The sequence below is a fragment of the Hydractinia symbiolongicarpus genome, chromosome 6 (genome assembly GCF_029227915.1).
Source record: "Hydractinia symbiolongicarpus strain clone_291-10 chromosome 6, HSymV2.1, whole genome shotgun sequence".
Lineage (NCBI taxonomy): Eukaryota > Metazoa > Cnidaria > Hydrozoa > Anthoathecata > Hydractiniidae > Hydractinia > Hydractinia symbiolongicarpus.
Genome location: NC_079880.1, coordinates 12,855,543 through 12,882,684, shown reverse-complemented (window position 1 = coordinate 12,882,684; position 27,142 = coordinate 12,855,543). Strand labels below are relative to the sequence as shown.

At 34.1% G+C, this 27,142-nt stretch overlaps 2 protein-coding genes across 4 annotated transcripts; both read left to right on the top strand.

Moving 5' to 3' along the window:
* Positions 1-52: 52 nt before the first annotated feature.
* On the top strand, positions 53-25,800 carry LOC130647048 (uncharacterized). Of its 3 annotated transcripts, none has more exons than XM_057452764.1 (18): positions 53-760; positions 4,190-4,319; positions 4,456-4,609; positions 7,646-7,733; positions 8,032-8,105; positions 9,804-10,039; positions 10,195-13,382; positions 13,633-13,707; positions 14,306-14,499; positions 15,056-15,083; positions 15,226-15,384; positions 15,721-15,803; positions 16,266-16,430; positions 17,473-17,575; positions 17,835-17,860; positions 18,272-18,489; positions 24,198-25,003; positions 25,136-25,800. In XM_057452764.1, the coding sequence occupies exons 1-18, from the start codon at positions 691-693 to the stop codon at positions 25,300-25,302; spliced, it is 5,964 nt and encodes a 1,987-aa protein (XP_057308747.1). In that variant the 5' UTR covers positions 53-690; the 3' UTR covers positions 25,303-25,800. The 3 variants fall into 3 exon arrangements, with proteins under 3 accessions (XP_057308747.1, XP_057308746.1, XP_057308748.1); XM_057452763.1 differs by lacking the exons at positions 24,198-25,003; positions 25,136-25,800 and adding exons at positions 19,056-19,861; positions 19,995-20,724 and having other exon boundaries at positions 57-760; XM_057452765.1 differs by lacking the exons at positions 13,633-13,707; positions 24,198-25,003; positions 25,136-25,800 and adding exons at positions 19,056-19,861; positions 19,995-20,724 and having other exon boundaries at positions 58-760.
* On the top strand, positions 1,232-3,808 carry LOC130647050 (corrinoid adenosyltransferase MMAB-like). The gene has a single exon (XM_057452768.1). The coding sequence runs from the start codon at positions 2,643-2,645 to the stop codon at positions 3,363-3,365; it is 723 nt and encodes a 240-aa protein (XP_057308751.1). The 5' UTR covers positions 1,232-2,642; the 3' UTR covers positions 3,366-3,808.
* Positions 25,801-27,142: the final 1,342 nt, after the last annotated feature.

Sequence of the window (27,142 nt, the reverse complement as noted above, 5' to 3'; positions counted from 1 at the left end):
CCACGACCGTAGTATATTTTGTTCTACACTCGTGTGTTGTGTTGCTGTTGTTTTTTCGTTTTTTGTCTTATTAAGCTACATTTTTACATTTTTTAACAGACTGTTACTCTTATAAGAGTACATGTTTTTTTTATAAGCATAACGCTTATAAGCGAATTCAGGTTCAGATAGGGAAATTTTCAAATACATACTGAGCATATTGCCCAGCTTTGGTGAATTCTTCTGATCAACTTACGTGTGCTTTTTGGGTTTTTTCTCGTCCTAGCTATTTGTATTTTAATTAGACACAGACTTTCTTATTTCCTTGTACATAATAGGACACCGCTGTACTGTACAAACTTATTTCATGTAATTACACCTTCGATTTTGTTGCTGTTCTTTTAAAGTTAAAAAACTATACTAGACTATTTCTGACTTGCAAAGAGAGTATATTTACATCTCATTTGTTTTCTAAAAAGATAGTCCCCTCTTGACATTAATGCAGTTTGAGGTCAATGTAATTATTATTGTAAAACCATTCAATGTATTTAACTTTTATATTTAAGTCTAATAACTTGAAAATGGGTGGAAATAACTGATGTCATTTCCTGTGTTGGACCAAAATGGGACCCCTTTCTGCAAGCTTGGTCAATCTACCTGTTTAGGAACAGACAGGTTGATGACATCGTCAAAAAACCTTAATATCTGCAAATGTTTGTCAAAAGCACACATACATATTTTCTTGGTCAGCATGTTGAGTTTTACACAATAGAATTAACGGGTAAATATTTTTTTAAAAAATTAAATTGGTGGGTCTTTGCTGACATCAGCAATTTTTTAACCATGAAGATCAACCCTAAGGTGATGTTATTTAAGCACAGTTAGGGTTACAAACAGACAACTACATTTTGTAGGGGAACATACTTCAAGTGAAACCTTAGAAAAGATATTTTACATCAATAATAAGAATAAAAATTTATGAGTTACAAAATAATAAAGATGATCATATTCTTAGAATAATCTGCACTTTTCATCGAAATATTCTTATAAAATATATTTTAAAAAAAGTGTATACCACATAGGGTAATATTTCTACGAATGCATAATCTTTATTTTTTCAATAAGCATTTCCCACTGTGATTTTAAATTTTTCCTTTTAAAAAAAGGTGTATATACAGTGTAATCTCTCTATCTCGAACTCGCAAGTTTGAAATATTAAAAGGAAAATACCTTGGTGGACCACAACAATACCTTGGTGGACCACAAAGGGACCGAGACTTTAGTTTGAGATAGAGAGATTCCATTGTACCTATAAAACACTACATATAAAACAGTACCAATAAAAAGAACTAAAATCAGAAGAGGTCAGCATTTTTCCTTTTTTGGCACAAGTTTATAAATAAGATTAAAATTCTGAAATGTTTAACTTCGTGGCCCCAGTGGTTCCTACAGTATACGGCTTTTAGAATTGTTTATGCCTAGAACCCTACATGTTTAAAAGTCCCCAAAACTATGGTACATTCAAATTTTTTATATTTTTTAAAAAAGCGAAAATTGCTATTGGGAAATTTTCACAATTCAGCCATATTGGATTAAAAAAAACGACTGGAAAAAAAGAACTTTAGAAAAATTTTCTCTCTTGTTTTGCCTGACACATTGGTTGATTTTTATTTCATACTCAAAACAGCATGCTTCTGCTATTTTCCATCATTTTAGTTCAATTCAAACTCTTCATAAAAAATTTGTCAATATTTTTTATTTGAATTGTTTGTTTATAAATTTATCCGTTGTTTATGGTATATATATACATATTAAAAATTTTTGTAAAGTATTTTTTAAGCATAAAAAACCCGGCATACTTTGTTTTTTTAGTTTATAAAATGGCAGGGGCATATGCATTTTTAAGTAAAATAAAATGTGTATATACATCATGTTCTTTAAAGAAAACAGACAATCAACTTTACCTGGCCTTAATGAGAGTTTTCTAAGTATTGACTGAAGTGATCGAATATGGTATTATTATTTTTTAATGCATTGTTACAGCTTGAATAAGCTGTTAATTTAACTAGTTTGGAACTTGTATTGTTATCCCTGAAATTGAAAAGTTGACTGAGAGTTCAGTTAATTCATCCAAAAAATTTCTGAAGTGCTGGAATTTTGTTTTCGAAGTTTAGCGATCATACATGTTATAAAAGTCTTAGCTTTGTTTCATTTTGTGCAGCCTTGAATTAACTCTAGAGGAATTTCATTGCAATGTTTATTCTGGTTCATTTTTTTATTTTGAGTTTAATTTGAAAGAAAACAATATGTCTGATTTTAAAATATACATGAATATACGAAAAAAATAACTTGTCTGTGCATTAATTCTTTACAGATTTTATGACTTGAGATTTGCAAATGTTTTGAATATAGTTATAAAATAATGATGTCATTTTACTGCTTAAAATCACAATCATGACTGGAAAATAAATCTGTTACTAAGACTTAATTCTTGGTCAATATTACCTAAACAAGTTGCCAATTCTGCAACTTTCAATTTATTTGCAAGCAGTGTAGTAAGGACTGTGCAACCACTTTCAAATTAAAATCAAAAACTAAATACATTTTTTGACATTGTTCTTAAGACTTATATATATGTTTTCTCGTTTAAAAGAGGGCACGGTATGTTTGCAGCTAGAGGAACAATCCGATGTATGAATATTTTGGCTGCAAATGCTATACAAAAACACACTTATCAATCAAAATATTTTGTGAAGTCTGCTCATGTATTACACTCAAGACAACTGTGTAGTGGTGGCTGGAAAATATACACTAAAACAGGTGATAAAGGGACCTCTGCTTTGTTTACTGGTGAAAGAAAATCCAAAAATGATGATGTATTTGATGCACTTGGTACTGTGGATGAGTTGTCATCGTCTTTGGGTTTGTCAAGAGAATTTTGCATTGACAATGAGCACATGGATATTGTTGAAAGGTTAGAAGAGATTCAGTGTATATTACAAGAAGTAAGTTCGAATGTTGCAACACCTGCCTCCAGTACATCTACTGCTATTAACAAAAATATAATCTTGTTTGACTCAACGTATATTCACGAATTAGAAAAATGGATTGATGAGTATCATGATAATTTACCACCGTTAAAAAACTTTATTTTACCCTCTGGTGGTAAGTGTAGTGCTTCTTTACATATTGCGCGATCGATTTGCCGAAGAACAGAACGTAAACTGGTTCCATTATTACAAAGCTCTGAACTGGATGAAAATGTTTTTAAATTTGTAAACAGACTAAGTGATTTTTTATTTACGGTTGCTCGTTATGCTGCATTCCAAGAAGGTGAGCATGAACTTGTTTACAAGCGACGGACAAAGACAGTGGAAAAAAGATAGATTTTCTCTTTAGAGTAGTTTGCAATATATATAAATTTTTGTTTTATATATATTTTATATGTCTTTGTAATATTTCTCAACAAACATTTACACTCTGTTGCTGTATATGTTACTCTCAATTTTTTGGGTGTTGTCTTGACATTGTTGAGAATGAAATTTGAAGAAGAAAAATTCTTTCCTGTGCATGGCTGTATTTATTAGAAAAAGAAAAAAAGAGTATAAATATACATGCAATTATATTTTACCAATGGGACATTACATCGATTTAAATTAAACACGTTTACTGGATAACATATACATTGACTCCTCATTGGCAATGTTTTCTCAATACAAAACTGTGTTATATTATTTTGTTATTTTCTGTATACATCTTGCATATGTCTAGTGTAAATAACAGACCAGGTATAATGACATTTTAATGACATCTCTGATGTTCCGAATAATGTTATGATTTTTTTTGCCTTTTAATGCAATGTTTTTTGGGCATATCAACTTTAGCCATTCTAAGGAAAATTTTTTAATTTTCTTGCATTTGTTCCAGAAATGTAATTAATGCTTCATACATAAATTATGCACACACGAAAATCAATACATGCATTCTTTAAATAAGAAACTTTGTTGCACATTATTTCAAAAATATTGATAAGAAATGAAAAAGAAAAATATCCAGCAAGGATGCCAATTAACAGCATGTTATAATGTGTGTTCTCTAAATATTGTTAATTTGTATTTTTTTTTTTTTTGGTGCTGCTCCTAATCTATGCTTTTTGTCAATTCTGTAGCGTTGTTTATTATATATTACCTGGTGTGTACTCCTTGCTTAGAAACGAAACCAATATTAAATATGGCAGGAAAATCAAAAAAACAAAAAGTTACATCACCAACAATTAAATCTCCAAAAGCTGAAATGTCTTTAGGAACTAAAGTAGAAGCAATGGATTTTCTTGGCAACTGGTAATAAAACTTATTTAATTATTTTTAGTAAAATTAGTAGAATTCTTTGTGTAACATGTTCAAATTTGAAATATTAGGTCTTGTTTTACTTTACGATGACTTTTTATTTGTTATCTAATTTATGTTGCGTGTTCAGGTATGCTGCCAAAATTGTCCGTGTAAAATCAGATACATCACAGGTTCTTATTCACTTTGATGGTTGGAACTCCAGATTTGACGTTTGGGTGCCAAAAGACAGCAAAAAGCTGCGGCTGCCTAAACTAAACAACAAAAGCAAACTGAAAGAGAAGGTAAGCTATATATTGGTTTTCTTAATATTAAATCAAAATGCTCTCTCAGAAATATATTTTTATTTTAATTGATTGCGGAATATTGAGACAAGTATTTGAAGCTTTGTTCAGTACAAGCCAGATTTTTTTGTTCGTTTGAGAAAAGTAGACCTTCATTCACCCTAATTTTACCCAAGGGTAATGATTTACAAATAATGTAATGGTTACTCATAAAATATACTCTATATAACAAACAAGAACATTGTTATCGTCATCCTCATCATCCTCATCATCCTTGGCTTAACGTCCGTTCGTTTTTAATGCTAGCATGATATATTAATAACCCTCTTCCAATCTAACCTGGACTGTGTTAGATCTAAACACAAATTCCTATACATCGAGTCTGTCCTTGTACCTTCTTACAAGTTATTCTCGGTCTACCTCTGGGTTTTGCCCCAGGAAGTCTTTAATCTTCCTTACTATATTATCCTCCTCCATTCTTTCTAAATGTCCCAACCAACTCCATCTTATTATCTGGATACCATTTTTACCACTACAGATACCTAGTATGCCTCTTAGGTCATTTGAACTGTTTCTGTCTCTTAGACTGGCATTACACATTGACTTTCTCTTGAAGTTCTCTCTTCCACTTCTCAAACTTTTCAACTAATTCTTCCATTGACTCTGCTATAAGAACAAAATTATCTGCATACAATAACTCCCATAGACAACCTGTTCTGAGTTCCATTAACAGCGTTTAAATACTAAAACAAACAACAAAACACTAAGTACAGAACCCTGATGTACACCAACATTTACACTAAATTCTTCACTAAGTGAATCATTAATCTTGAAACAAATTATAGCACTGCGGTACATAGACTGTACACACCTAGTTTTCTCATAGCCCAACAAATAACTTCATGTAGAACTCTATGAAAACTTTCTCTGAGTCTACAAAGACAAAATAGAGATACTTTCTCCTTCCTTATACTTTTCCTAAAGCTGTCTAAGTAGAAATATTGCATCTGTAGTGCCACCCCCTGAAAGAAAACCAAAGTTCATCTTATCTATATCAATTCTTTATTTAAGTAACTTATCATTTTACTCTTTCAATAACTTTTATTACTTGACCAACCAACTTCAACCCTATAAAGTTACCTCTATAATTATGCATCACCCTTGCCCTTGAAACATTTCACTATTACACTTGTCTGCCAGTCACTCCGGATAACACTATCCTTTTTAATCTTATTTTAATATTATCTTTTAGACTTATAATAAGCTCACCTTCAGTATATCCAAAAGCTCATGCCATCTCTGCAACAACACCTGATACTATGCAACCTTGCCAATCTTCATTTTCCTAATAGCCTCTACTACCCATTCTGTCTTATCTGCATAGCTGGCCCTTCTACAACATCATTATCAGGCAAATTATCTTTATCTCAATCAAACTTGGTGTTAAGCAACCTCTGATAATGACTCTTCTAAGCTAGTTTTTCTCCACCTCTGTGATAGCCTATATCTCAGGGTGTAATCCAGAAATGTAAAATAATGGCCGCTAAATCCCAAGGAATTTCATGAAGGTGGTCTTAAGTATTATTGAAATCTTACTTCTTTACAACTTGCATAAAATGGGCTATAAATCCCATATGTTGTAGTAAATACAATTAGCTCTTCTAATAAATTGGGAAATTTGGGATAAATTTCAATTGGGAAATAGCCTTTAACAGCTACTGAGAACGTTGGATTACACCCTACATCGTTAAGTACACTTCTTACCTATAACATCTGCTGTACCAACACAATGTTTAGCCTCTAAGTAAATATTCTTACTGTGCCCTGTCTTCCACTCTTCAAAGTTTCCTATTTTCCTTATTATAGACTGGTCAACCTCATTATCATGTCTAGCTTGCCTTTTGCCGCCAACACATATCATCAAAAGCTTCTAGAAGACAATTCGTCAAAGTAACACAAGTAATCTATGAAAGTAATCTTTTTGTGTCTGACAACCACCTGACTCATACGTTATCAGCTTACCGTGTTTCCTACTGCATGATGTGTTGCAACCCACCATGTCCGTTGCCATTCCTAAATCGAGCAATCTCTCCTCTTCCTTATTTCTGCTCATAAATCTGTAGCCGCCATGGACACCTCCATAACCTTCAGATGAATTCCCAACATGACCAATAAAGTCCCCGCCCGCCATGACAAGTTCACAGTCTCCAATACTTGATGTGACTGCTATTAACTCATCATAAAACTTAGCTTATCTTTCATACTGAGTCGGCACTGTGGAGCATAAACTTGCATAAAAGTGACAACTTTATCACTACAATATAACTACTAACATGCATAACATCTATTACTTTTTCTACCCACTTTTCTGCGATAAATATGCTAATTTCTTCATATCCATCACTATTATAAATCCAAAAAAGCTTGTACCTTACTCTCCTATCTTTGACAAATCTTACTGAAGTTCCTATCCACCTGACTTCAACTCCTTCTTTGTCTCTAAAAGAGACCCTCTCCTATCTTTGACAAATCTCACTGAAGCTCCCATCCACCTGACTTCAACTCCTTCCTTGTCTCTCAAAGAGACCCTTCACCTTAGGTGAACTCAGGTAACAACTTTTTTATTTTTTCTTGGTATAATAAATGCAAGAAATATATTATATTAATACTATTTAAAAGTAACTGAGGTTACATGACAAATAACTTCTGCATTTCGAAGCCTGTATCACCATTTTATTGCTTTGGACAGAAGTGCAATCTAGGATGGATACATAAACGTTTCCAAAAAAAAGTGTTTCTTGTATTGGCCATTTTAACTTGATTGCCCTTGTTGACGTCAGCTTTCAAAAAGAAAAGGGAAAATCTATTTTTTATTCAAGAAAAACACAGTGATATCACAAGCAATGAACAAATAAATATAGATTAATAATTTCGTAAACCCTCTTGGGAACTGTTTTTAGTAAAACGTTTGTTCCTTTAGCATAAACAGAAACAATATCAATCCAAATAGAAAATACTTTAATTTGCTTTTCTTAGGAATGGCGTATTGGAGATCGAGTTATTGCCAAATGGGGGCCTGCTGGAAAGTTGTACCCAGCTACAATATCAAAAATAACGAATGAAAGTAAGACATGTTTAAGATAATGTTTAACTGATGTCTTTCTGACTGTCTGTGTGTAAAGTAAAATATGCCATACTTTATTGGTAAGAAATTTATTTCACTAGGTATGCAATGTTTTTATCTTTCTGTGATGACAGTGTTACTAAGTAAAACCATAAAATTTGCTGCTAAATTTCTCTTGTGCAAATTTGCCTTTATATGACGTGACAGTGATTTTAGGGTAATTGTTCTCTCATCAAGCAATCAAAATATGTACAATAATGTAGAACACTTTTTACAGTTCAACACTTCGTTTTTTCAGGTCACGTAGAAGTAACATTTTATGATGGCTTCAAAAAAGTTATCACCAAATCTTCACTAAAGGCTGATACAGAGGTTTGGCATCAATTTATTTGTTTAATGTTGCAGTATTTCTCAAAAGATAAATGCAAATGGCAATTTCTATATTTTCAAATGCGGAGACTCCAATTTAATTATTTGTTCTACTGACGAAGTCGATAGTAGCTTACGGTCGGTCAGTCAGCGAAATAAAAACAATTTTATCGAGCATGTATGTAACGACAGAGGAGGGTGTTACGGCAACCGTTTTTTCTATGTATTTTTGCATAACGCACGCAGTTTATATTTTTTAATTGCGAAAAAAAATAATAATAATAATTTGTCTCACTAAAAAAATATATGTAACTAGTTCTCAAGGGGAAAAGGTAAAAATGCTTGCATTAAAAGTTATGCAGCAAGAATTTTTCTTGTGTTGTTTTGAAAGTTATACAGCAAGAATTATTCTTGTGCAGTTTTGAAAGTTGTACAGAATATACTTCTATTGTTTTGAAAGTTATACAGCATGTTATACTTGCGCTGTTTCGAAATTTACACAGCAAGTTATTCTTCTCCTACTTAAAATAATAATAAAAAAACAAATTTAGTGTTCTTTTAATGTTTTTTGCGCAGCTTTATTGGAAAATCTAAATTTAAGTGCAAATTCTTTTTCAGACTATGGTTGTTCAGTTAAGAATATTTAAAATCTTTCGCAGCAGTAAAATCTTTTTTTTAAAATTCATTACCAAGCGAATTCTATCTTGTTTTAATTATTTTTCCTAAATGGCCTGTATTATAGTTTAGCTAGCGCAATTTTAAACATATTTATTAATCACAACGAAGGAGGGTGTTACGACAATAATTTGTATTGTTTTTCGCTTATATTATAACTATTTTAGCAAAAGTAGCTAATTGTTATAAATCACATAAAAATTTAAACCACGTAACTATTTTTGTGATTTAAAAATTAGGACATCACGCATTTTAGTTTTATCGCAACAAATTTCCATGAACAAAGAATCACCTTTCAGTGGCCTTTACAACGGTGGTCCTATAATAGCGCTATTGATTCACCTTGCTGTTCAATCAACGAAAAATAAAATTGATTATCTTCTATGCTCATTATATTTTCACGAGATGGAATGAGAAATTTTTTGCTTGATATTATTTTTTTGTTTTTGTGAAAATTAAGGTCGGTCGGGCCTGTAGAACAACTAATCAAGTTGGAGTCGCCTATGTACCTAAATATCAACAATAAAGAGATTTTAGATTATAACCTCATCAGTGGTGTTGATGTTGTCAAGTAAAAAGCACTATTTTTTTAACAAGCAAACCTGAATTCTATTTCAACTACTTAATGTATAGCCTGTTTTAATAAAGAACAATGGGATTTCTCTTGAAGTACTTTTCACTGTAGTAGGTTATTTGAGTGTATAGAGGTTTTAAATGTCTAGCAGATGTTCTTAGCTAGGGTTTTTTCTTTCCTTGAGATGTGTATATACTTCAACTTCACCTATTTGTAAACAAAATATTTGTTTATTTTGATATGCAAGAATATTTTACTTTGATGTAAAAGAAAGCTGTTGTGTTTGAAGTTGCCACAACTAAAACAATTCTTGCTAAAACAATTCGGTTTTTATTGGGCCATTACCATACCAAATATGGTAATGGGAAGTTTAAATTCCTACATGTTTAATTTCAATTGCCAACTACATATTAATGTAAACATCCTTAACGCGCATTAGATCCTGTTTTTAGAAACTTTACCGTCAATATCTTGAAGGCTCTCCTCGAAAGACTATTGTTGCACAACCCTTAGTACGTTCCCCTAAGGAAACCACTGATGTTTCCTTCCCAGAAACTCTTGAGCAAGGTAGATCAAAACGCCGTCTTACTGAACCAGCAGCGATGGCAGACTATGTCACAGATTTGCATTCGAAGAGACGAATGAAAAGAGGGTCTGACAGATCGACATCGGAAGATGACAAATCTAAGTTAGTTTGTTACAAACTTATATTTTTTGTCGCATAAATGCCAAACCTGGTTTTTGTGAAGTCAAAAAAATTTACAACACGGTTAACAATTACACCAAGAACCTGTTCACAATCTTTGTCATTAAGTTTTTTTAACATAGATTTTATTGTCTTAGTGCAACTGGTCGAAAATTGTCTACATCATCTTTACGTTCACCAAAACATTCATTGACTGATTCAAAGGTAGAATCTCCCCAACCAACTATTCCAAAAGTGAAGTTAAAAGTCCAAAACGACTCTGTGAGTGTATGCAAGAGTGAAGATAAAGGTGTAACACCATCTAGGGTTGAGATAAAAGAAGAGTCTGTTATATCAAAAACTATAACACCATCAGGTGTAGAAATTGTAAAAAGGAAAAATAAAAGTTACATGATGTTTCCAGTATTGACTCCAGAGGAAAGTCAAAGCAAACGTGGTGCTCCTGTTGAACTTGCACCAGAGAATCAAGCTGTTATTGAAAAGGAAAGCATTACAAATGAACTCAACAAGTTGGAATTACCTCCAGATAAACCAAAGGCCAAAATGTTATCTGACCCCTCATTAAAAGTAAAGTTTCAGTTTGGTTCTAAAAACAAACAAGTGAGAGAGGTCAAGGAAGATGCTAAAGTTATGCCAACTGCTGAATCTGCTTCTTCTAACCATAAGGACGAGAAAGAGAAAGATTTAAAGTCTGAAAGCGTTTCTGTGGAAACCGAACAACATAGTGGGGATAAAGATAATTTCACCAAGGAGAAACAGGAGAGTTCTTCCCTTGTCAATGAAATGCCTTATGTGAGTAAGAGAATATCAGCCAAAAAGAAATCAATTGAAGGAGTTATAAAGAGACCTGCATTGAGTGAAGCAGTTCCAATAAAACCTGTGTTGAGTAAAAAAGCAACAGGGAAACCTGAGTCAATTGAAAATATCACAAGGAAACCTATATTGAGTGAAACTGTCACAAAGAAACCTGTGTTAAATGAAAAGGTCATAAAGAAACCTGTGTCGGGTGAAATGGTGATAAAAAAACAAGCCAAAGTGACCAAATCTACAGGATGCAAACAGAGTGTTGCACCTAAAAAGGCAAATCATGGAAAAAAATTCGAAGAGAAGTATGAAATGTTTAAATTAAAATGGAAAGAGGAGAAAGAGAAACGAAGGAAAATGTTACAAGAACAAAACAGTTCTTTCCAAGATGAAGCAGCCTCAAAGAAAGAAAAGCCTTCAGCAACACCGTTACCTGAAAAAAATAATTCAGTTAGTCCCCAAGTTGACTCAGCTACATCGAATGAAAGTGTGTTAATCAAGGGTAATAAAAATAAAGAATGCGGAGACGCTACTGAAGCCACTGTTGTTTCTTCAAAAAAAGAAATTGTAGCTACACCTGATACAGACATATCTGTCAAGCCAACAGCAGTACTACCAACTTCACCATCTATTTCAAGTTCAACAATGTCTGTTTCAAGTAAAGTGACTGGAAAACAATATCCACGAATTAAACATACCCCTCATTCACGATTTGGGAGGGTCCAAAAGCACAAGCAACGTCAGTTAAATGTAAGTTTTAAGAAAGGAGAAAAACAAGCACTGAAGAATGGCCATGCTCAATTTAAATCAGTTGTTAAAGATCCCCTGAACAAAATATCTGAAAAAAAATTGCCTGTTGTTATAGCATCTTCAGAAAGTTGCCCTAGTGTTACCAAATCTTCAGAAAGTTGTTCTGATATTGCAAAATCTTCAGAACATTGCACTGACCATAGTAAAAATGAGGTTCCTTCTTCAGAAAATGTTGACATAAAAGATCCTTTACCTGCTGTGCCCTTATCTGTGAAACCTATCAAACCTAAAGGACGACCTGTTGGTTGGCCTAAGGGAAAACCCAGAAAGAAAAAGATTGACTCTGAATTTATACCAGAAGGGTTCATCCCAGATACTAGTCGCACACCTAATGTAAGTGATACATTGTCATTCGCAAGTATGGTTTCTGAGGAAAGGCCATCACAGCGCCTGCGACCAGAACCAGTAAAATATAACTTCGACGCAAAGCAGATCAAAGTTTCCAAACCCAAGACAATAAATCAACCAGGTTTGTCAAAATCAACAGGACGCTATCTTGGACCTAATAAACTCTATTTTAATTTCATAAAGCCGCCACAGCAAAATCTTTCTGCTGCACAAATAGTTGCTGCTAAGATCCAAAAACGAGTCCACCAAAAATTATTGTATCCATCATATGTATCAGATAGTTACATGTCTACTGCTTCACCCACGTCATATCCTTTGCCTGGGTCAATTCAAGAAGAGACAGCAAGCGATGCTTTACAAGAAACAAAACAAGAGACACAGACCATAGAGCATGATTCAGATGATGCTATCATTGTAGTACAACCTTCAGAAGATGCTGAAGAAAATAAAAATTCCAAAGAGAAACAGAATAATGAATTGGATTTAACAGGTATTGAGTTAAAAGAAGGCAACAAAACATCTTTGTCTAAACTAAAACCAATTGTAAAGAAAAGAAAAAGTCTGGATTTTATTACTGGTAGACTTCAATACAAACAAAAAATGGAGACATATAAGAAAATAAACCAACAACTTCAAAAAAACTCACCTTTTGATGTTCATATTCATAATGCTGCACCTCGTCATGTTGTTTCTCCACCATACCAAGCTACACATCCTGCGAATAGCACAAGGTTATCTATTTCACCGATATCACCAGTGGTTCAACCTCCACCAGTTAATATTCAATTACCCCCAGGAATGCCAGCACACAACTTATCAACAACCTTTCAGCAAATTAATGCCACATCATGTCATATCTTGCCTAATGCTTACGTTTCATCACAAGCTCACGCAAGAATGATATCTCCTCCACTGATACATGGACCAAATGAAAATAGCAGACCTACGATACCACACTTCGCACAGAATGTTATGCAGAATGTACCACGAATTCAGCAAATTTCTCCCAACAAGAGTTCCTATCCTTCCTATTTTTTCCCTCATGGAACTGTCCAATCGATAATGCCACATTGTTCTCAACCCAATTGTCAATGTGAATTTGCCATACATCAAAGTAATATCAACCATATTCCAGTTAACCCCAATCATTCCATGGTCGCATTTACACAACAGTCTCTTTCTAATGTGATTACACCACATGTTCAAGGATCATGTCAGCCAATGAAAGCTGAACCACCAGTGTATGTTATCAACCAGCTCGGAGGGATGCAGCCGCAATCAACCAATACCATGCAACAAATATTTTCACAACAAGCTGTCCCAACGAAGACACAAACCGCCCCGATAAAAACAGATGTAAAAAGTAAGTGCAAGATTTGACTTCATTATTGAAATTAAACTGTGTGTTATTTGGCAATCCCTGATCTGATGCAGGCTTGCTTTACTGCATTTTTACTTTTATCCTTATTATGAAATATTACTTTTTCCTTAAACCAAGAATAAAAACACATCTTTTCCCCTTTTTTATGGTGGGGAGCATGAATTTACTCTCCCCCGAAGTGTCTTTTTTTATTTTTAACTATTTCTTTTATATTATTTTTATTTGTCTCAAGGTGCTCTAACTGCTTTGTTGATAAGCAAAGACATCAAAAAAAACAAAATCAGTTCTGTCATACAACCTGCAAAAGGTAGTTATAGTTTTTATTTGTGTGCAAAGCAGGTTGTCTAGCAATGGAGAAAAATTAGACATTCCATTCTTGCTTCATGGGCTGTTTGTAGAAATTTTCATTTTTTTTAATAATCTTATTTTCTCGATATTTTACTTACTTAGGCCCCTTTACTTAGGCCCCTTTCTCTGTCCCTTCTGTAATGTGTTGGTCTCAAACTTTGACTCGATCCCCTTTCTCTGTTCCTGTTGTGTTGTGTTGGTACTTAAACTGTAATGAATAAGTTAAACTGTATTGAAGAAGTTGTAGTTCTTGTTTCCTGATCTTTTCTTGGTTCCTGCTACCTACCAATACAGGTACATGGTTATAACTGTATATTAATTTTTAACATACAACAACATAACAGCATTGTATGTGGGTTAATTTTGTTGTCATGAAAGCTTTCAATTTTATTAGTTTTTTATAAGAATTTTTTAGAAATCAAAATTTCCCTTAATAAATAGAGAAAACCCATTTAGCTACATTATTTCACTAACTGGTCAAAAAGTTGCTAGTACAAAAAAATGACTTAGTATCATTATTTTGTAAGCATCTGTTGTCATTACTTCTTTTGATACAGATGTCAAGACAAACAAGAAGGAGACTCCAAAACAAATATTAAACGTCAAAAAAGAGGGAACTGTCGAAAAGACAGACGAGAATCAACTCACAAAGAAAAAGAAACGAAAAAGAGATCTATCAGACAAGGAAGAAGGTTATCAGTTTCGAAAGAAAAAGAAAGTGAAACCTGCAAAAGATAATTCTCCTGACAAGGTATACTCTCAATACTCAGATCTTACGATATATTGAATATTATTATTTTTTATCCACCCTTCCCCACAGTTATTCCATCCTTTTTCACTGTGACCCCACCCTTTCCCACAGTAACCCTGCACTGCCCACCGTAACTCTGTGCGCAGCAACTTCTTCCATTAAACCTGTACCTCTCCGATATTAAGTTCAGCCATTACTACAGTAATTTTTTTTTATCCCCACTTTATTTATACCCTTTTCACAATAGCGCTGTTTTCCTCCTCAGTAAATCCAACCCTTCTTCACATTACCTACACCCCTTCTCCACAGTAACTCCAACCCTTCCTCTTAGTAAGTCCAACTCTTCCCCTCTGTAACACCAACGCTTCCCCTCTGTAACACCAACCCTTCCCCTCTGTAACTCCAACTCTTCCCCTGAGTAACTCCAACTATTCCCCTGAGTAACTCCAACTATTCCACTTAGTAACTTCACCATCTCCACTAATCATACAGGCTGAAGTAAGTTTATTAAAAAAACTTAAGATTAGTGTATAATCCAAATTTATTACCTGTTTAGAAACTGAAAGTTGAGCAGGATGCTAAAAGTAAGTTTTTTGATAAGTTCTGTATTTACTTCCTTGAATTTTTTCTTTAGCTTCCTCAATTCGAAAGTTTTATAGCTATGTTACTAAAGCATATCAGTGTCTTCTGTAAATGCACTTAGTAGACATTTTATTCCATTTTCAGTGTTGGCACCGAAGGAATTCAGTGTGGAATCTCCACTGGATGAGTACAAATGCTCAATCCCAGGCTGCAACAAAACCTTCAGGAAGTCGCATTTGCTTGAATATCATCACAAGTATTTTCATACTGTTGCTCCATTTACAAAAAGAAGTCGTTCCTCAAGTAAGATTGAAAAGTTTCTTTCCTGTATGCTGTATGATACATTTCAGACGTGCACATACCCAGACCACCCACCCTGACACCACTTGACGGCATTTTCCGCTATAGCACAAAAAAAATTGGGCTTTTTTGTCAGTCCGGGTACTTAAAAAAAAAACTCGGTGTCGAATGTGTTCACGCTGACCACAGAAAATGAAGACAAGTGGAAACGAGCCTTTAATGAATAGATTTAACCTTTAATAATGTTGAGAGTCCCTATCCTAAACTTTCAGATGTACGTATTTATAAGAATTTAGATGGAATGTTTTTATTTATTAAAGTAATATTTTTTTATATTAGTTTCCATATCATCAACTGAATCTAACCCTCCCAGTGCTCTGCCATCTCCAAATGAGCATGCTGGAAAAAGCATTAAATCAGAGGTAAGCGAGTCAAAGGGTTTATCGAAACCCTCAAAAACCAGCCCGTTTTTAAAAATACCCTTTCTTCAGTCAACATAATCAGTTTCCTGAAGCATTGACTTCGACCTTTAAGGGTTAGCAGCTCATGTCTTGATTCTTGGTATGTTATAACTCTCTACAAATAAAAGGGACTCTTGTTAACATATTTTTTATAAAAACCGACTTGTCTGCAACTCCCAGTTCTGGCAGTATGTTAGCGATGTACAAAGTAGTTCCATTTCAATTTGATTACACGAATTATACTCGCGCATCTCATCATGATGAGAGGTCTAACGAAACATACCAGTAGAGAATAAAGACATGGGCGTGCCATAATAAACCTTCATTCACATCTTCTTTATTCTTGTTACAAACTGTACTTATATAAAAACAGAAACACAAAAGTTATTAACCTCGTAAGCCTTCTCACGATATTATGTTTAGGACTTAAGCAGATTGACAAGTGTTGCTAGCGAAATTGACTTACCGCCGAGTGATGTCACTGATTGCTCTGACACTGACTCAGATAGTGGTGACGAAATCACTTCTGTTGATGACTGTGTCAAGTGCGTCTGTGAAGATGAATGTGAGCTTGGATTCATGATACAGGTACACGAATTTATGTTATCGGTAAGATGGGTAAGAAAAAATCTGAAAGCCCGAAAGGTGGAGTATTTTTTTTGAGAATTTGAAGGTTTGTGTAAAATCATGAGCTACCTCATCTATAGTAAACATTTGGTTTAATTTAATCTTATGTTTATTAAAATCTTATTTTAGATTGGGAAAATAAATTTATTTGGTTTACGAAATTACATGTTTTTTTTCACCCTAACGCTTATAACCATATTTAAGCTTAGATATGAAGAATTTTTTAAGCATATGCTAAGCTTCTTGTTCAGCGTTGGTGAATCTTTCTGGCATGTGCTGTTTTCATATAGGTATTTTGAATAGAAAGTCTTCCTGTCTTATGGCTGTTCTTGCTATAAATACCACCATTTCATCTTATCCAAAATCTTATAAAGCAACCTCCAAGTTTTTTATTTACGTATGCATACTTTGAACATGACTGCGTTTTTTTGGACATGTTTCAGCCTGATGTCGGATTTTTTTAGCCTGATGTCGGATTTTTACTTGCTTGTAAAAAAGCGGGAGCCTTCTGGTCTCTTTGTGCTGATTCAATTTTACTAAACCTTACCCTACTCATACCGCCCATACTATCACAGTTCTCAATTATAACACGTGCAGCGTGTTCCATTTACCCTCGTCATCGTCGTCGTCATTCTCGAACGTTCATCGTTAACTTCATTCTTAATTTAACGTCCGTTTTCCATGCTAGCATGGATTAGACAGGATATATTAATGACCTTCTTTTCATCTGATTCTAGACTGTTAATTCTAATCTAAAATTTCTCTGCATTAAATTTGTCCTTATTACCAGCGAAGTCTTCGGCCTGCCTCTGGGATTGATCCCAGGAACGACCAATACTTACTCTATTATCCTCCTCAATTCTTTCCAAATGCTTTTATGAATAACATCTCTAATGCTACGAATACCTCCCCTGTTTTTTAGCATATTTGACCTCTTTATGTCTTTCAAACTTGTCTTACACATGTTTATGCCTTAATGCAGTAAAAATAATTTTACTCTTAGTGTGAACAATGCTTTACGTGGCAGCATGGTGAATGTGTTGGCTATTCACAGCAGAAGTCGGTTCCACTGTTCTATTTATGTCACATCTGTTCCAACCCTAAAGGTAAATTGAATTAAATATGGCGAAAGCTCAGTTTACACTTAGTATAGTTCAGTGTAACTTTTTAACTTTAAATGGTAACAAAGAAATCCTCTGAAAAATACATAGCCCTAAGATACAGAGACGTTTTTGCCAGTGGAAACCGACCTTAATCTTGATTCCGTTTGAGCGTGTTTAGTATTTGTCCACGACTGGTTCTTTATGTTAACTTTTTAATATTTACTCTCTATTGTTCTTATAACTTTTATATTTTATATCATAGGTTTACGAAAATCTTCGTTTTATGATGTAAGTCAAAAAGTCTATTTTTCTATGTATTTAGGACATCTCAGAAACGGGAATGTTTACTGTAAAAATCGGAATATTCACTGTCAAATTCGAAATATTTACTGTGAAAATCAAATTATTTACTGTAAAAATCGGAATATTTATTGTGAAAATCGAAGTATATACCGTGAAAATTGGAATACTTACTGTGAAAGTCAACCAGTCACCTTTCCCTCAGCTTATTAACAAGTGTGTTGTTATTATTTTTCTAAATTAGCATTCAGCTATTCTTCAGTTCCGTATATGCGCAATGAAGCTGTAAGAAAATATAAAACATCTTATAAAAACATAAAAATAAAAAAACAAAAAAAATTATTTTTAAGCAAATATTTCTATTTTTCGCTTATGCTAATCCTGATGTTCCCATTTCAGAATGATTACACATGGTACCGCCATGGGCGTTTACCTCCCACCACGCCCTCCAAAACGGAAACAGGAGAGGATAGCGCCACAAAACAAAGTAGCCATGTTAATACGGAAGACGAAGAAGTTTTGAGTAATATCATGTTAACGACCCACGGAATGGTGTCTGAGTTATTTAATATTCGTGATGTGTTACAAGGCATCAGACAGAAGTTTATCATGTGCAAGTATGGTAGATTTTCTTCGTGCAAACGTTTGTTGATGGAACAATGGTTTTGAAATCTTTCATTGTGCCTATTACGACACATTAAAGTTCATGGTCGCTCATAAGCGAATTATTGATTTTTATGGGTTTTTTAATAGTAAATAAGTAATAACCCGATTAAAATAAACCATTAATTACCAATTTCCACAATTTATTTTTCCTTAAATCTACTAAATAAACTAAAAATTGAGACCATCCTAAAAGCTAAAATTGTATCCAAAATTTGATTCCTTCTTAAATCACCAAAATTGTTTATCATTGCATCTAAATTTTATTATTACGTTTTATGTGACAAAAAACTAGGCAGATGTTTATCTGTTTATTTTGCAACAGGTGTGGGGGTTAAGGGTTAGGGTGGTTGGTATGATTTAGTATAGAATGAAAAAAAACCGGTGTTCTTTGCTCCAAATGCTCCACAATCAAGTTGATAAGCGACTTGATTGTGGAGCATTGGCTGAAAGTCAAAAGTTTTGCTGCAGTCATTATTGGTTGAAATAAAGAATGACTGTTTATTGGCTGTATATTTAGAAACCCGAATCACCCGTTACTTATGGAGTGGAAAGCAGATGACGAAGCGACAACGCTACAACATATGAAAGGGAAGGATGAGAATAAAGAAGAAATAACAAAAAAAATAACAGAACATTTCGATAAAAGTTTGAGTGATATGATTAACTCGATACGACGAAAAAATAACGCAACAGACGAGTCGATAGACAGGACAAGTAATGTAAAAGAACTTACGGCAAATGATACGATTGAGAGAAACAATATAAACGTTGAATCCTCTCCGAAGAAGGGTGATGATTTTAATACAAATAATGCCAACATAGGAGACGAGATAACCGACAATGCTGTCGATAAGGGTCAGAATCACCTAACAAAAGATACTTGTAAGATGATCACAGGGAAGGATTCTAATATAACACCTGGTCTTTCGAAACAAGAGTCAAGTAAAGAAAAAGACATAAATAATAAGACAGTAAAATTGGATTCACCAAGCGACAATTCGAACCTAACTTCGACACAAAACAAACGTGTCGACGTCATAGACGATAAACAATCGTATGCCGTGGATAATATTAACGACGACGAGAGCAGCATTCCGTATATGGAAACGGACTGTGATGAATGGAATCAAACTGAAGGCGAGAACGAGAAAAAACAATATAAATCACGTGATCAAATGGAACTTGGTACAATTTTTGATGACACGTGTTTGGCAGAGGCGTCTAGAGAAAGTTTGTTGGCAAGGTATAATTTGCTTGTCGAAGTGGAACGAATTGAAGATGTAATCGCGCAACGTTTAAAAAATATGCAAGAAAAAATACAAGGTAGATAGATTTGCTGTTATTCAGCATTGCAGCAATTAATTGTATAGTGAAATAACAAATGAAATTTTGTCCTGCGGAAAGATTGATAAATTAGAAATCCCTTGAGTTATTTATTTTTTTATTTTTCTTTTAGAATTGGAAGCTGAATACGATAGTATTGATCAATCGCAAGCGATTTTAGAACATTTTAAATCAACTTTTAAATTACCCGACATGCAAAGCTTGGTTGGGTTTCTCAACAAAGTTAAATGGACAAGTATAATAAATAAAACAGCTAAACCTTTGAAAACTCCGACGTGACGTATTATAGTTGCGACATAACGTATTACAATTACGTCAACATCGACGTAATGTAGTAACCTCAACATTTCGACCCGACGGATTATAATGACATCGACATTACGACGCGACAGATTTTAGTGATGTCGGCATTTTGACACGACGGATTATAGTTACGTCAACATTTCGACACGACAGATTATAATGACATCAACATTTTGACCCGACGGATTATAATGACATCGACATTACGACGCGACGGACTATAGTGATGTCGGCATTTTGACACGACGGATTATAGTTACGTCAACATTTCGACACGACGTATTATGGTGACGTCAACTTTGAGACATAACAAACTGTGAAAAAGTTTAAATTCTTTTTGCGTTGCACATGACACCATAATGTTGTGGTTACAGAAACATGTAACTTGAAATATAGTTTAAGTTGCAACATACAAATAAAGAGTTCTTGCACTTCAGCATGTAAATAGCAACAATTTCTTTTGCCTTGACAAATTTTACCATGCTTCTATGTTTTATTTTCTGGGAAAATAAAAAACACAGCATAATTCAGCCTTGTCATTGTTCTTGTTTTGTTTTTGTCTTTCAGCCATTCCCAGCCCATTTCGTCTCTCCTCTTAAAGTTTGGTATATTTTTTTTCAGTTTTATTTATTTAAGAATTATTTAAAAATTCTATAATTTTGGAACAAAAGATTTACTGGCTACTATCATATCTTCTTTTATCCGACGTGTAAATGCAGTCTAAAATAAACTTACCAAAAAAACTTTAACGCGGGACCATACCCACGAGTATGAATGCATTGTACCCACAGGGAATGATTTACGCCTTTTTAATATTAGACCCCAGGTGTCCAAGCGTAAGCAAATGGAAATAAGTAAGGAATTTTCAATGCAGGTTCATCTTTACACGAGAAACTGAATATAATTTTATAAATAACACACTGACATGGTGATATGTACCAAGCATAATATAGTATTTCGCGGGTAATAATTTTTGCTCTTTTTGTTGAAGCCGTCACAATACAAAAAGTAAAAAGGAGCCCTAGGGACGAGGTTGGTTAAGAGAGTATTAAGCACGATGCCGTATAGCTTAAATAATGTTTGACCTAAATTCATGTCTCTCCTACCCAGTCAGGATTGGAGATTTTTTGTGCTTATGTTAATTTACCTATGTGAGACCATTATTGAACTGAGCGTGTGTTTCAACCTCGTTCCCAGGGCATTTTGCCTTGTTGATGGAGTTGATAGCGGGCACTGTAATAACGGCTCCATGGGCCACAAGACCCTCGGGGACGAGGAGGTTGCGTGGGTTTGTGAGAGACAAAGGTAAGATACTTTTTTCCCTATTTTGACGTTACGTCGATAAATTAGATTGACGTCAATATTTTTAATTAAACAATTGAAGATATTTCATTGCACTTCTAATTTTTTAAGGCTAAATAACTTGAAGATGGGTGAACATAACTGATGCCATCCCCTGAGTGGGTAACTAGGAATCACCAAAAATATTCCCTAAAGCTCAGTCAACTCACCCGTTTTTGAATACTAGTCGGTAACCTATGGATAAATCCACGGCTTCTCGTGTCCTTTATTAACCGCATTTCGTGTCTCGCTACTGCAGTTACCATTTTGCGTGACACACGTTAATATCTCCTTAACCACTCGTCAAAAGCAGATGATCCTATACATTATCAACATTTCAAGCTCTTCATAATAGACGCAAAAGTTAAACAATTTTTTAAAAAAAGATATTTTGTACATTGGTGGGACCTGGCTGACGTCACAGAATTCGAACCCTTTTATCTCCCTTTCGTCAAAAGCACATTATTTTATACATTATTTTCATCAGCTTCTCTAGTTCTACACAACAGAGGCAACGGGCAAATAAATTTAAAAAAAATGTTTGTGTATTGTCGGGTTTTTTTTAAACTCGTTCCCAGGTAATTTTGTCTTGTTGATGAGGTTGTCTGTAGTAACGGCTCAGGGGCCACAAGACCCTGGGGACGAGTTTGAGGTTCTTTTGGACGTCATTAAAGTTTAAATGAAGGTTTTTTTCAATTGTTGTCCTGCCGAAGTGGATTCATATCGACTACTTTATTTATATCCTTATCACGAACCGTAGACGTCAAATGTTGGACACACTGATATGAAATGTTAATATGTATTTTGTATTCTAATGAATGTAATGAAAATAAAATAAAAAAATATTTTTGAAACAGAACTGTTTGAGACCTTGGCGGAGCAAGTCCAAATATCTTCACGATTATTTTTGTGTTAGCTGAAGGTGTGGCCAACCATTCTGCTTATTTCTTTTTACAGGTACGTTATCTTACTTTATCAACCTCGTCTCCAGGGTTTTTTGTCTCTCACCGGCGCTACGCTTGTTGATAGGTCTGACGAAAAAGGTCTGGTTTTCTTCCGAGCCGTGTATGGGCGTGACCAGATTTTTGACCAGCCTCCACCAGGGCTATGTTCGTCTTGCCATCCGATATGCAAAAAGGGACAACAGGTCCTGGAAAAAACTGTAAACTGTCTATTTTATCTAACTTTGTTAAATGCAATGATGTCAGCTGTGTATTGCAGTCCTGATGTCAAAAAGATACAAGAAGCCTTGGTACAAGGTTGCATTTTTTATTTAACTTATCGATTTCGTATTTAATACAATTTTTAAAAACTATTTGGTCGACGTTTCTTTCGACTAATTTATAAAGGTTGGATATGTCCCAACTTCAATTTCACAAATTGGATTCGACAAAATGGAACGTGCTTTACCCTTTTTGTACTTGTAAAAGAAGAAGAGGAGGACCACCAACGTTTTAATTATAACTCCTAAAACAAAAACAAACTTATTGTAAGACTCTTATTTTAATTCCCAATTTTTCACGGAAAATAATTAGAAATCCTATTTTGGAAGTTGTCATGGCAACTGTCTTGCTAAATGTGGTCCCAGAAAAAAACATTTCGAACGTGACTGGTTAAAAAACCTCTGCACGATAACTTATCCCTCAATAAATAAATAATAAAAAACTGAATTTTCTTTTTTTTTTAATATTTAATATTTTTATTGATTATAAGGCACGATTATAAGAAACAAGAGATTGGGATTGTGTGTACTATCAACTTCTTACTCACGAAATGTTTATAAATTTGAAAAATTCAGTTGATATTGACAAGGACGTCCATTTCTGTAATTAATTTTGAAATTCTTACTTCAACTTACGAAATTTCTGTAACTAAAACCGTGTAATTTCAATCAAATCTCGTCCCCAGAGCTTCATTTTCGCTTTTTGATATGTGGCTAGCCCACAAGAAGCGCAGCCACATATCAGAAAGCGAAAAAGAAGTGCTTTGGTCGAGATTGACAATTGCTCGTCCAACTTTTTCTTTCTATTTATAATTAATAAGGCGAAATCGTTAATCAATAATAAAGCAAACTAGAAGACGATTTTTTCCGCAATGAAGGGACAATTGTGAATCTGTACTATAAATACAAGTTTCTATTTTTTCTGCAATGAAGGGAGAATTGTGAATATGTACTTTAAATAAAAGTTCATGGTCATAAGCGAATTATTGATTTTTATGGGTTTTTTAATAGTAAATAAGTAATAACCCGATTAAAATAAACCATTAATTACCAATTTCCACAATTTATTTTTCCTTAAATCTACTAAATAAACTAAAAATTGAGACCATCCTAAAAGCTAAAATTGTATCCAAAATTTGATTCCTTCTTAAATCACCAAAATTGTTTATCATTGCATCTAAATTTTATTATTACGTTTTATGTGACAAAAAACTAGGCAGATGTTTATCTGTTTATTTTGCAACAGGTGTGGGGGTTAAGGGTTAGGGTGGTTGGTATGATTTAGTATAGAATGAAAAAAAACCGGTGTTCTTTGCTCCAAATGCTCCACAATCAAGTTGATAAGCGACTTGATTGTGGAGCATTGGCTGAAAGTCAAAAGTTTTGCTGCAGTCATTATTGGTTGAAATAAAGAATGACTGTTTATTGGCTGTATATTTAGAAATTTAGAAACCCGAACCACCCGTTACTTATGGAGTGGAAAGCAGATGACGAAGCGACAACGCTACAACATATGAAAGGGAAGGATGAGAATAAAGAAGAAATAACAAAAAAAATAACAGAACATTTCGATAAAAGTTTGAGTGATATGATTAACTCGATACGACGAAAAAATAACGCAACAGACGAGTCGATAGACAGGACAAGTAATGTAAAAGAACTTACGGCAAATGATACGATTGAGAGAAACAATATAAACGTTGAATCCTCTCCGAAGAAGGGTGATGATTTTAATACAAATAATGCCAACATAGGAGACGAGATAACCGACAATGCTGTCGATAAGGGTCAGAATCACCTAACAAAAGATACTTGTAAGATGATCACAGGGAAGGATTCTAATATAACACCTGGTCTTTCGAAACAAGAGTCAAGTAAAGAAAAAGACATAAATAATAAGACAGTAAAATTGGATTCACCAAGCGACAATTCGAACCTAACTTCGACACAAAACAAACGTGTCGACGTCATAGACGATAAACAATCGTATGCCGTGGATAATATTAACGACGACGAGAGCAGCATTCCGTATATGGAAACGGACTGTGATGAATGGAATCAAACTGAAGGCGAGAACGAGAAAAAACAATATAAATCACGTGATCAAATGGAACTTGGTACAATTTTTGATGACACGTGTTTGGCAGAGGCGTCTAGAGAAAGTTTGTTGGCAAGGTATAATTTGCTTGTCGAAGTGGAACGAATTGAAGATGTAATCGCGCAACGTTTAAAAAATATGCAAGAAAGAATACAAGGTAGATAGATTTGCTGTTATTCAGCATTGCAGCAATTAATTGTAAAGTGAAATAACAAATGAAATTTTGTCCTGCGGAAAGATTGATAAATTAGAAATCCTTGAATTATTTATTTTTTTCTTTTTCTTTTAGAATTGGAAGCTGAATACGATAGTATTGATCAATCGCAAGCGATTTTAGAACATTTTAAATCAACTTTTAAATTACCCGACATGCAAAGCTTGGTTGGGTTTCTCAACAAAGTTAAATGGACAAGTATAATAAATAAAACAGCTAAACCTTTGAAAACTCCGACGTGACGTATTATAGTTGCGACATAACGTATTACAATTACGTCAACATCGACGTAATATAGTAACCTCAACATTTCGACACGACGGATTATATTAACATCAACATTTCGACACGACAGATTATAATGACATCAACATTTCGACACGACGGATTATGACATCGACATTACGACGCGACGGATTATAGTGATGTCGGCATTTTGACACGACGGATTATAGTTACGTCAACATTTCGACACGACGTATTATGGTGACGTCAACTTTGAGACATACCAAACTGTGAAAAAGTTTAAATTCTTTTTGCGTTGCACATGACATCATAATGTTGTGGTTACAGAAACATGTAACTTGAAATGTAGTTTTAGTTGCAACATACAAATAAAGAAAGCTTCTATATGTTTCTAAGTTCTGGCACTTCAGCATGTAAATAACAACAATTTCTTTTGCCTTGACAAATTTTACCATGCTTCTATGTTTTCTGGGAAAATAAAAAACACAGCATAATTCAGCCTTGCCATTGTTCTTATTTTGTTTTTGTTTTTCAGCCATTCCCAGCCCATTTCGTTTCTCCTCTTAAAGTTTGGTATATTTTTCTTCAGTTTTATTTATTTAAGAATTATTTAAAAATTCTATAATTTTGGAACAAAAGATTTACTGGCTACTATCATATCTTCTTTTATCCGACGTGTAAATGCAGTCTAAAATTAACGTACCAAAAAAACTTTAACGCGGGACCATACCCACGAGTATGACTGTACCCACAGGGAATGATTTACGCCTTTTTAATATTAGACCCCAGGCGTCCAAGCGTAAGCAAATGGAAATAAGTAAGGAATTTTCAATGCAGGTTCATCTTTACACGAGAAACTGAATATAATTTTATAAATAACACACTGACATGGTGATATGTGGTGATATGTACCAAGCATAATATAGTATTTCGCGGGTAATAATTTTTGCTCTTTTTGTTGAAGCCGTCACAATACAAAAAGTAAAAAGGAGCCCTAGGGACGAGGTTGGTTAAGAGAGTATTAGGCACGATGCCGTATAGCTTAAATAAAGTTTGACCTAAATTCATGTCTCTCCTACCCAGTCAGGATTGGAGATTTTTGTGCTTATGTTAATTTACCTATGTAAGACCATTATTGAACTGAGCGTGTGTTTCAACCTCGTTCCCAGGGCATTTTGCCTTGTTGATGGAGTTGATAGCGGGCACTCCGTAATAACGGCTCCAGGGGCCACAAGACCCTTGGGGACGAGGTTGCGTGGGTTTGTGAGAGACAAAGGTAAGATACACTTTTTTCCCTATTTTGACGTTACGTCGATAAATTAGATTGACGTCAATATTTTTAATTAAACAATTGAAGATATTTCATTGCACTTCTAATTTTTTAAGGCTAAATAACTTGAAGATGGGTGAACATAACTGATGCCATCCTCTGAGTGGGTAACTAGGAATCACCAAAAATATTCTCTAAAGCTCAGTCAACTCACCCGTTTTTGAATACTAGTCGGTAACCTGTGGATAAATCCACGGCTTCTCGTGTCCTTTATTAACCGCATTTCGTGTCTCGCTACTGCAGTTACAATTTTGCGTGACACACGTTAATATCTCCTTAACCTCTCGTCAAAAGCAGATGATCCTATACATTATCAACATTTCAAGCTCTTCATAATAGACGCAAAAGTTAAACAAATTTTTTAAAAAAAATATTTTGTACATTGGTGGGACCTGGCTGACGTCACAGTATTCGAACCCTTTTATCTCCCTTTCGTCAAAAGCACATTATTTTATACATTATTTTCATCAGCTTCTCTAGTTCTACACAACAGAGGCAACGGGCAA